General features: G+C 40.3%; 1 protein-coding gene across 5 annotated transcripts in view; it reads left to right on the top strand.

Annotated features, from left to right (window-relative positions):
- Positions 1-7,513, top strand: part of znf827 (zinc finger protein 827) — a 125,899-nt gene extending 118,386 nt beyond the window's left edge. For 4 of the 5 annotated variants that reach the window (XM_048534071.2, XM_048534088.2, XM_048534096.2 and 1 more), the window contains one exon: positions 5,111-7,513. In XM_048534071.2, coding sequence (XP_048390028.1) covers positions 5,111-5,942 — 832 coding nt within the window. In that variant the 3' untranslated portion in view covers positions 5,943-7,513. Of the gene's footprint in view, positions 1-2,293; positions 2,384-5,110 lie in introns of all 5 variants that reach the window. The other variant, XR_007247909.2, reaches the window with a different exon arrangement.
- Positions 7,514-12,351: the final 4,838 nt, after the last annotated feature.

Here is a 12,351-nt window from a genome sequence, read left to right on the forward strand (position 1 = left end):
TGTTGGAGCTGCAGTCAAGGAATTGGAGAATATTCCATCACATGCCTGCCTAATGCCTTGTAGATGGCGACAGCAATACAATATGCCTCCATGTGGGCCAGCAAGATAAGATGCTGGATGGCTAATCTAGTTGCATGCCTAGAAATACTCAAATCTGTGACCCTAACATTTGATTGAGCAAAGATGACCATACCAAGGCAACTGATTAGAGTGGGAGATATATTTAAATCATAAAATTCCTACAGTGTAGAAATAGGCCATTCAGCCAATCAAGTCCACACCAATCCACCTCCTGACCTATCTTTGTAACCCTGCATTTTGCATGGCTAATCCACCTAGACTGCAATTCTGTGGACAATTTAGCACAGCCAGTCTACCTAACCTGCACGTCTTTGGATTGTGGGAGGAAGCCAGAGCATCCTAAAGGAACACATGTAGACACTGGGAGAATCTGTGAACTCCACACAGACAGTTGCCCCGAGGGTGGAATCAAACTCGTGTCCCTGGCACCATGAGGCAGCAGTGCTAACTACTGACCCACTGTTTGATGGACATTTGGAAATTTCAAAATGCGTTCATAATTGGTGAAGTACAAGGAAGGCATCTTTGGAATTTTACCTAGCAAAGACCTTCAGGAAAGGGGAGCAACTGAGAGAACTGATAAAAAGATTTTTAAAAAGTAAAGCATACAACATATACAATATCTTTATTTTTTCCCTTTCTCATCCCTTACCCTGTATCAGGTGCAGTATGTCTGGATTTATATGTAATTCATACCAAATAGTTAAAATCTTTGGACAATTAATTTCCTGAAGTAATTTGACTTTGATCAAAAAAATGTCCATTGAAAACTAACTTGTGTGAAACTGAACAGTGATAATGGGAACTGCAGATGCTGGAGAATCCAAGATAATGAAATGTGAGGCTGGATGAACACAGCAGGCCCAGCAGCATCTCAGGAGCACAAAAGCTGACGTTTCGGGCCTAGATCCTTTGTATGAAACTGAACAGTGATCTGTTTTGGTTCAGCAAGCCAATCCATTTGAGTGGTTGAGGAATCATCTTAAAGATCACAGTTTCTTTTGCAACCTTGGACCTATTGAATAAGCTGAAGTAGCTGTCCTCCATCCACACTTTTGCTTTAGAGGGGAAACCTAGCCAGAATTGCCCCTCCTGGTCTTTACCCAGTGTCTCTTGCTGAATAATGTAATGTGTAGGTTACTTTAGGAGCCACTGTGATGTGCATAATTTCACCGGCATTCAGTGCCAGTGTTCAGGTATAATTGCTGGCCAATCAAGCAATGTCTTTGGAGAGAGAAACCGTTTGCATTTCAGGTTGAACTTTCATCAGAATTGTCTTCATTGCTTCTGTGTGTCCTGATGAATATTTCTAGCAGCATTTTCTGTTTTTATTTCAGATTTCCAGCATTTCCTGCATTTTGATTCAGTAAAATTGATAATTTGAGGCATTATAGAGTCAGAACCTCCAGGGAAGGAGGAGGAAGAAGAGAATTTGTTTTTAAAATAAAAGCTGTGGAAGTATTACCATTGAATATTTTAGTAATAATGGAATGGTCTGTTCAACATTAGATGATGAGTTCTGTTAGTTTCTCCATGTGTTCAGTTGCATTAAATTTTGGCTCTGTTAGCTTCCTACTATACTTGCTTGGTTATACTTGCCAATAGATGATTGACTTAATTTCTCAAACTCATTATGGTGAGGAATATTACTGGGGATTGAAATTTTTTCTGCTTTTAGTAATAAGTATCAACACCTACCTTGCCCATTACATTTTTAACTTACCCTCATGAAGAATCAGTTTCTCAATTCACTCCTGGACATTGAGCCAACATTGAGAGTTACAGCAAGCAACTTTATAAAATTTCTCTTTTGCTAAACTTGACAACAGTCACACAAGTGCCATCTGCTTTTATAATCTTAAATCTCTCAGATTTGTCTTGTTTGATGTGCCCAGATTTTGTCACATTCCTACTCCAGTTGCATTTCTTGACACTAATTCTAAAATGCTGTCTGTTTTATGTCCAGTTGTTCTCATCCAACTTACTGCTTCAATCTTTGCCGTTTTCAGCACTTTGCTCTTCTGCTAGTCCCTTTGATGTCTGCTTCTTAAGCTTGTCTCACACTTTCAGTGCCTGTCTGCAGCAGCTACCTGTTGTGCTGGAATATCCTTGACAAGCCTAGTTTTATGCAAGTGTCTTTCCCTCTACTCATCTCCAAAGTTAATAAATCCTTGTTCTCCTTATTTATTTCTCTAAATATTTATTTGAACAGATACTTTGAACCATGAAGTTGCAATTTCTGTAAAGTGATGTGGTATAAATCGGATGCACAACTTTGACTTGATGGTTTACCGTGGCATTGGTGAGTTGTAAAGACTTTTTTTGGTAAACCACTAAGCCTTGTTGTATATCCTTTACTCTGTTTGAAATGTAGAAACCACATTCCAGTTTGGATTATGCCAAGTTAATTTATTAGCACAGTGCTCAGTTATAAACAATTTACGCTTGTATAGGGTCTCTTACATAGCACCATTCCCTACAGCACTTTGTTGAGGGTCTAATCTTCTACCAGGCAGGCTTCAAAGGAGATAGCCAAACGTATGGATTTTTAAGGATGAGGAGAAATACGGCAATACAAATAATGGGTTTTAGGAAAGTGAATGCAGAATTTTTGGGCCATGGTGCCCTTGTTCCAAGTGATGAAATATAGCAAACACGTAGTATTACAGATGCAGAAGATGGCAGTTGCGAAGTTGATGAGGATTACAAATGATGGAGTGAGAACATGGAGGAATTTCTAAAGGAGGACAAAGATTTTTCTTTATTCATTTGTGAGATGTGGGTGTCACTGACTGGGCCACCATTTATTACACACCTCAAATTGCCCAGAAGGCAGTTGGCATGTTGTTGTGATTCTGGTGTCAAGTGCAGGCCAGACCAGGTAAGGACATCAGTTTCCTTTCCTAAAGGGCATTAGTGAATCATAGGCTTTTTCCCTGACAATCAACAATGGTTTTATGGTCATCATTAGACTTCTGATTCCAGATATTTATTGAATTCTGATTCCACCATCTGCCATGTTAGGTTTCAAACCCAGGTCCCCAGAACGATACCAAATCTAGCGATAAGCTGGATCATCATTAGGTCGTCACCTCCCCATTTAATCAGTGCATTGCACTTTGAGAGAATAGTTAGGAATTCCTTTATGAAAAGACATTGTAATGAATTTTAATGTATGTATTTGACTTGCATTTGGAATACAGTAAAATTAACAAAATTTACCAAGGATACAAAGTTGGTGTGACAGGCCAGGACAATGATACCAGTCAATGGCAACAGGACTTTCGGAACGGGCAGAGAATTGTGAGGTGATGCATTTTGCAGAAGGGATAGGGAGAAGCAGGGTCTATTAGTTTAAAATATTGCAGAAGTACCTTAGGCTTTGCATGCATAGATTTTTGAGGGTGATGGAACATGTAAAGGCAGCAGTTAGCAAAGAGAATAAAGATAATAAAATGTGAGGCTGGATGAACACAGCAGGCCAAGCAGCATCTCAGGAGCACAAAAGCTGACGTTTCGGGCCTAGACCCTTCATCAGAGAGGGGGATGGGGTGAGGGTTCTGGAATAAATAGGGAGAGAGGGGGAGGCGGACTGAAGATGGAGAGAAAAGAAGATAGGTGGAGAGAGTATAGGTGGGGAGGTAGGGAGGGGATAGGTCAGTCCAGGGAAGACGGACAGGTCAAGGAGGTGGGATGAGGTTAGTAGGTAGATGGGGGTGCAGCTTGGGGTGGGAGGAAGGGATGGGTGAGAGGAAGCACAGGTTAGGGAGGCAGAGACAGGTTGGACTGGTTTTGGGATGCAGTGGGTGGAGGGGAAGAGCTGGGCTGGTTTAGGGATGCCCAGTTCGTCCCCTCCCCCCACTGCACCACACAACCAGCCCAGCTCTTCCCCTCCACCCACTGCATCCCAAAACCAGTCCAACCTGTCTCTGCCTCCCTAACCTGTTCTTCCTCTCACCCATCCCTTCCTCCCACCCCAAGCCGCACCCTCATCTACCTACTAACCTCATCCCACCTCCTCGACCTGTCCGTCTTCCCTGGACTGACCTATCCCCTCCCTACCTCCCCACCTATACTCTCTCCACCTATCTTCTTTTCTCTCCATCTTTGGTCCGCCTCCCCCTCTCTCCCTATTTATTCCAGAACCCTCACCCCATCCCCCTCTCTGATGAAGGGTCTAGGCCCAAAACATCAGCTTTTGTGCTCCTGAGATGCTGCTTGGCCTGCTGTGTTCATCCAGCCTCACATTTTATTATCTTGGATTCTCCAGCATCTGCAGTTCCCATTATCTCAGTTAGCAAAGAGACTCTGCAAACTAACAGTCAATGGACTGAATAAGTAGCATTGCCATTATGACTCTTACTAATTAGTGAAAAAGTTAAGGGTTAAGTAGCATTTGAAATACACCATTTTAACATTCCTAAATGGAATTAATTTTGGACCTGTTCTCACCGTTGTGTTTTTGCTTAGAATTGCAAGCACTTGAAGTGATGTCCCAAATGGATGTACCTCATATCTTTAGGAGTATAAGCATATTCTAATTTACAATAGGCTGTGGCTGTCACCAGGACCAGAGACAGAAGTCATTTACCCTGGTTGCTACTCCTAGTTCAGGATCCTGGCCCTTTACCTAAGAAAAGCAGTCCTGCCCCAAACTTGAACTCAGTGGGCCCCCACTGGAGCCCAGACCTGGTTAACGGGCCCTAATGTATCCCTGTGCCAGGCCCTGGCTACCACTGCATGTTTCAGTCAGTTGAGAAATTGAATGTTACCAGCCTATGCTAGTAAGAGCCCCTCTCTTTATTACTGGAACATGCATTATTCTAGAATGTGTTTTGCTACCCTCTAAACTAAAGCCTGTGTTGAAAGTTTGCTTCTGATTTAACTTACAGATATAAACCAATTGGTTCTCTTGTGCTTGTGCTGCTTGAAGCTTTGTTCCACGAGAATCATATTGCAGTATCAAACATGCTAATAGATAGCAAAATAAAATCTCGGTTTTAAACTTTTATTTGTAATTGTATCTCAGGTGCCCATTCTGTATTTATGCCACAAACCGTCCTTCAGCCATGGAATGCCATTTAAGGACACACTACAAAATGGAATTCAAGTGTCGGATCTGTCAAGTGGTGAAAATGAATCAGCTAGAACTAGAGATACACATTCGTGAACATCGCCTCGGCAATCACTACAAGTGTGATCAGTGTGGCTATCTCTCCAAGACAGCCAATAAGTTGATAGAGCATGTTCGTGTTCACACAGGGGAGCGTCCTTTCCATTGTGACCAGTGCAGTTACAGCTGCAAACGCAAAGACAATCTAAACCTACACAAAAAGCTGAAGCACTCTCCTCGACAGACTCTGTGCTGTGATGAATGCTTCTTCACAACCACACACCCATTTGTCTTTAGCCGCCATGTGAAGAAACATCAGAATGGTGAATATCTGGAAGAGGAGAAGAAAGGGAGGATGCAGCCTGTGACTTGGAAAGAAAGTAACCCTGTTTTAAACAGCAGAAATTCTAGAAACATACTTTCACCACTATCAGTTATGTCAGCATCACAGGCTTTGCAGACTGTTGCACTGTCAGTGACTGGCAGTAATGGAATTTCAACTGGATCAGCACTTGGCTTATTTGGCTTGAATGGTATTTCAGCACGTCTCAGTAAATACAGGAACTGTGATCTCACACACCTTATTCCACTGACTACACTTTTTCCACAAAACAAATGTGAAGCTACATTCCATTCATCTCAGCAGCAAACTGCACCCCCAGGTACTGTTTCTCCCAAACACTCATTCTTGGCCTACCTCGGCCTAATCGAACAAGCGACTTCAGTTTCTGTTTCAGTCGCAGATTGAGTAGTGATTATTGCTGCAATAAAATATTTTTTTCAAAAATGTTTATTATTGTAGAAGAGTAGAATGTGTAGCAGTGGCTGTAAATGCTTCTTGTATTCATATAAGTGCTGCTTGAATTATATATAAAGTACTTAAATGTCCATAATTGAATGGAAACCCAAGTATTGGAAAGAGGTAGTTGAACTCTGGGCTGAAACAGATGCCCAGGCTAAAAAAAAAGTGATGAGGCAGAATTTTGCACAATGCTTAGTCTTGCACATTTTTGTGTTTCTTAAAGTAGTATCATTTTCTACCTAGTGTTACTAATTTCAAAGCAGCAGTATGTTGACTAAATCTGATCAATACGTTAGTGATCAGTCACATTTATTTTGGCACCAACCGTTAGCACTTTGAAAGATGCACGACATTGCTGACATTTGTTTTCAGCATTTATCATCTCCAAGCTTTAGGCTGGCACATTGATGTTTTTGCATTCAATGCAGTATAAATGATCTCTGCACTATATTTGGAGTTCATCTTCAGCCATATAATTGTGTTCCAGTGTTGTTTTTTTGATAATGCAGCATTGTTTTCGGTATTTTGAGCTTCTTGTAGATGCTGTGCATGCATGTGTATACGAATATATATTATAATATATATTTATAAATATGGCGTGTATATATATTATCATATATATTTATATGTTTTGCTTTGATTTAGCTTTGCTGCATTTAAAAGAAAGGCTGTTTGTGACAGTAATTGGCACTTAGACTTTTTTGCTATCTTTCACAATCAGTTGCATTACCAATGCCTAGTGTAACTTGCAGTATATTCAAAATAAATCTGCATTATTTTGGTTTCCTAGTTCTTTATTTATCTGTTCTCACTTTTATTCCTCACAGGATAGCATTTGTATGCTTATTTACAACATAATTTTTTATTTCATTCCTTTTATTCATGGATTTGGTGAATTGAAACTGGAGCTGACACACAAAGTCCAGCCCATTTCACAGTAAATGTAATGCTGTACAGGAAGACTGATTTCCGAGTTCACCGTGGACTTAGTAAGTCTTTCTTGAATCAAGACATTGTCCAAGCTATTCACAACTTCTGTCAAACATCACTTTATTATGTATTTGTTTTAATTTTCATTCTTGTCAGTTGATCTTCAAATGGAGTTCTGTCATTTATAGATAAATTATGCTTTCTAATAGTTTTGTTCACAACTGAGAGTCCTGCATTGTGTTATAACTGTGCTATATTGAATGTTGTGGGAACTGAAAATCTTGGTTCATCCCAACTAAACAATATGTAATGTAAAAGTACTGTTGCATTCTCAGTAGAAACACTTTGTGTAATACATGCTATTAGAAGGCAAGATCAATTTTTAAACTGTCTTCTACTTCAGAACTTGTACCACACAAAGCAGACAGGTCAGCTTTCTTAACTTTAAAACTATTTTCTAAACTCCTGAATTTTGGTCTATTATTTTAGATTTAGTTGCACCCCACATCCATTTATAACTGCAATTCAGATGATTGCATTGACTATGGCACCAAACTGTAATTGTGCATCAGAAGTTAAATAATACAATGGCTATTTCAAATATTCCTTTGAAATAAATACCTATTCTGCAGATCTGGACTATGGGTGGATTGGCTTGACTTATTTGTATCTAAACTCCAGGTCAGACTGTCTTTGGATCCTTTCTCACAGAACAGAAGCTCCAATGATCCTGTTATAGCCTATCCCCACTGCTAAATAGAAATCAGACACATCAAAGTCTTTAGAGATAGTAGGAACTGCCGGTGCCGGAGAATCTGAGGATAACACAGTATGAAGCTGGATGAACACAGCAGGCCAAGCCGCATCAGAGGAGCAGGAAAGTTTGACATTTCCGGTCGAGACCCTCCTTCAGCATTTTCTGAAGAAGAGTCTAGGCCCGAAACGTCAGCCTTCCTGCTGCTCTGATGCTGCTTGTCCTGCTGTGTTCATCCAGCTCCATACCTTGTTATCTCAGATTAAGGCAGTCTGTTTGTAGCCTTAATCCCAGAATGAGCTCTGATTTCACATTTGCACCTCACTAAAACCACCTATATTCAACTTAATAAAATTGTCCTTGTCTCAGGTCACTCGTTGAAGACCTCATTTATGCCTTCGTTCCTACTTGGCTTGACTTCCATTGAACTTCTGCCTGGCCTTCCACATTCTGTATGCTTGAGGTCATTCAGAATGCTGTTGTTTTAGACTTAACTTTCAATAAGTCCTATTCTCTTATCAACCCTTATGTTAATATTTTCATCTTGTTTTCAAATCTCTCTAGAGCCTTGTTCCTCCCTATCCTTATTGTAATCTCCTCCAGGTTCAGAATTTTCTGAAATAGCTGCAGTGCTCTAATTCTAGCCTCCTGCCGATTTTTGTTTTTTTTTAAACTGTTTTTAAGTGCTCCAGCATGGGAGTCCATGCCTTCAATTGTTTAAGTTCCCAAGTGCTAGAATACCTGCTCTATGCCTCCCTGTTGCTCCACGTCACTTGCCTCTATAAGACTACATGAAACATTTCTCTTCACACAAACTTTTGTTCATTTTACCTGATAGCATCAAATGTGGCCTAATGACTGTGACGTTCCATGAGACATCTCAGCTTCGTTTTTGAGATTCACGATTGCTGCTACCTAAAATGATCATTTGTGTGTCATTTTAAAAATTATTTATTAATTTGTTAAGCAGCAGTTTAGATGTGATATATTAGTTAATGAGACACAAAGATTTATGACCTGTAACTGATCTCTCTGGCTCATCTCCCTCTCCTCCTGAAAAAGGTAGTTGTTCTAGTAAGGACTGCCCTCTTATTCTGAACACTCGGTGATATACCCTGTTTCCCGAGATGGGTAGTTTACATTGTGTCCATCACTCATTTGAATCCTTCTAGCCAATAATCATGGGGAAAATGTTGCCCATTGTCCATTCATCAAAGGGTAATTTTCATTCTTTTTCGGAACAGGACTTCTATTTTCCTAAACGCTGCATTGATCATAGGGTACATATAGCACTATATAGTTATTTGACATCAGCTTATGGATCATAGTAGCCTCAATGGCTTTTGTTATCACTTTTGACCTTAGTTTTTAGAAATGCTTTATCTTTGGGCATTGAAGATGGTCCTGTACCAGCAGAGAGCTGGATTTCATGCTATGCTAGAAATACTTGAAAAATTCAGTTTTAAAGGGACTTCAGTGTCACTCATTAAGTTATACGTGTTATATAAATATAAGTTGCTGAACTGTTCTGATCTCCATTATAAAATTGACGTAGAAGTTTTATACCAAAGCAGAGGTGATATATGTCAGGAAAGGTGAGTAGGCTAAAGCTGGCATAGAAATTAGAAAGCAGTGGCATGACCTGTATTGAATATACACAGTTTCTATTCCTATTCTCCCTCATAAAACAGTCAGCTTCCACTTAACTTCATTTATACAGTAGTACTCCTCACAACTACTCCTGGTTGCAAGTTCCACATTCTTATCCCTTGCTTGATCAAGAAATTCTTTTCCTGAATTCCCTATTTGAATTCTTGACTATTCTCTGGCAGTAATATTGTTAGGTTTTGATTTTCCTCACAAGTGGAAGCACTCTAACTACCCACATCAAAACATCTCAAACAAAAGAGGACACAAGTCAGAAACCAGAAATGTTGGAGATTGCAAGATTTAGTGAGAGAGAAGAATTGGGGGAAATCAATATTAGTAGAGAAATGGTGCTGGGAAAATTGATTGGGATTGAAAGTGGATAAATCCTCTGGGCCTGATGGTCTATATCCCAGAGTACTCCAGGAAATGGCTCTAGAAATAATGGATGCATTGGTAGTCATCTTCCAGCATTCTATAGAATCTGGAACAGTCCCTGCAGATTTGAGGGTAGCTAATCACTCCAATATTCAAAAAGGGAGGTAGAGAGAAAAGGGGGAATTATAGACCAGTAAGCCTAACATCAGTGGTGGGGAATATAGTCTAATACATTATCAAGGACTTTATAGCTGAGCATTTAGAAAGTAGTGGCAGGATTTGACAGGGTATGGATTAATGAAGGGGAAATTGTGCTTGACAAATTTGTTGGAATTCTCTGAAAATTTAACTAGTAGAGTTGACAAGGGAGTGTCAGTTGGTGTAGTATATTTGGACTTTCAGAGAGTGTTTGACAAAGTCCTGCATGAGAGATTATTGTGTGAGATTAAAGCACGTGGGATTGGGGGAAGTGTATTGAGATGGATAGAAAACGGTTTTGCAGAAAGGAAACAAAGAGGAGGAATTAATGAGTCCTTTTCAAATTGGCAGATAGTAACAAGTGGGGTGCCACCGGAATCAGTGCTGGGACCCCAGCCAATCACAATATCTATTAATGATTTGGATGAGGGAACAAACTGTTGAACTGTGACTAGGATGCAGAGATCATTTAGCATGATCTGGACAGGTTGGGCGAATGGGCAAATCAATGGCAGATGCAGTATAATGTGGGTAAATGTGAGATTATTCACACTGGAAGCAAAAGCAAGAAGGCAGATTATTACCTGAATGGCTGTACATTGGGAGAGGGGAGTATGCAGCCAGACCTGGGTGTCCTTGTGCACCAGTCACTGAAGGTAAGCATGTAGATGCAGCAGGTGATAAAGAAGGCAAATAGTATGTTGGCTTTCATTGTGAGAGGTATTGAGGACAAGAGCAGTGATGTGTTTTTGCAGTTATACAGGACCTTGGTGAGGCCATGCCTAAATATTGTGTGCAGTTTTGGTCTCTTTTCCTGAGGAAGGGTGCTCTTGTTCTCGGAAGTGCAGCAAAGGTTTACCAGGCTGATTCCAGGGATGGTGGGACTGGCATATGAGGAGAGACTGACTAGGTCAGGATTGTTTTTGCTGGAGCTTAGGCAGATGAGGAGGGGTGGGGGGGAGTGAATCTCATACAGACTTAGAAAGTGTAGATGCAAGGAGGATGTTCCTGGCAGTGAGTGAGTCCAGACTCCGGGGTGACAGTCTGCAGATTTGGGATAGACCGTTCAGGACAGAGATGAGATAATTCTTCACCCAAACAGTGGTGAGCCTGTGGAATTCATTACCACAGGAAGTAGTTTTGATGCCAAAGCATTGATTGTATTCAGGAGACAGCTAGATATAGCACTTGGGGTGAATGGGATCAAAGGCTATGGGGATAAAGCAGGATTAGGCTACTGAGTTGGACGATCAGCCATATTTGTGATGAATGGCAGAACGGGCTTAAAGGGCCTCCTGCTCCTATCTTCTATGTTTCTTTTACATCCTAAACTATATTACTAAAGTCCAATAAATCCAGTTACTTAAAAGTCGTTGAAAAAAATTCCAAACTAACATTTAAATTCACGTGGTCATGCTAAAATAAAAGCCAACATTGTAGTAATGAAGCTATGCAAATGTCGCAGTTGGTCTTCTTCCTGTAAAGTTAACCCTACACATTTAAAAGTTATGGAAAGGCTGAATCTTTGGCTTGGTTTACATACCAAAGTAAGAAGTATGGCTATTCAAGTTGGTGTCTTCAGGAACTGGCTTGCACCTAAGATAATTAAAGGAAAAGACAAATTTCTGTTTGCAAATTTAGTCTGTGTAAGAAAGTCACCATGCTTCATTTGAAGGGACCTTTTTTTTAATTCCATCTGGCATTGCCTGACTGACTGACTGACTGACTGACTGACAAAAGAAGCAGCAATAACATAAAGTTTATTGTCACAAAACTTCAAACTGTCTATTTCTAAATTGGCTATAGGCTGACATTTATATAGCAGTATAACCTCTATGAATGCAAATCTATGGTGCCAAGGACCGGTGGGATGAGACAACTGGACTGTGCTTAGTCTCTGTGTCCTCCTATGGAGATGTTAATCATCTCTCTTGGGGATGGGGTAAAAAACAAAAGTATGTGAATCACTGCTGTCCCATTTTATTGCACATCAGCAACACAAACCAGACAGGTGCCTGATACTATGTAGCTGAAATGTTGAAACGTCCCTTAAGAAGTTATCAGCTGTTTTCAATGATGTTGTTTGTAGCTAAATATTATTGGTCATCAGGAATACCATACAACTCTTTACCAAAAGCAGACATGGAATCTTTAACATAAGCTCCAGAGGACAAAGTGGACCTTAGTTTAATGTCTCATCCAAAATGTACTGTCTCACTATTGCATTGAACTGTCTGACTAGATTTTATGCTCAAATGCTGACTGTTCTGGAGGTAAAATGGGCCACAGATTGGACAGCCAGTGACATTCCTCTGATGTCTCTTCTGAGAAGAATCACTGCATCTTATGCAGCCCACTTAGTGATAGACCAATGGCTGGCTGCTGGCTTTCATGATCAGAAGTAATGGGCAAATTAGGGGTAGGCACCTCTTCCATATTCAGTGTAAG

Source organism: Stegostoma tigrinum, chromosome 1, assembly GCF_030684315.1.
Source record: "Stegostoma tigrinum isolate sSteTig4 chromosome 1, sSteTig4.hap1, whole genome shotgun sequence".
Classification (NCBI taxonomy): domain Eukaryota; kingdom Metazoa; phylum Chordata; class Chondrichthyes; order Orectolobiformes; family Stegostomatidae; genus Stegostoma; species Stegostoma tigrinum.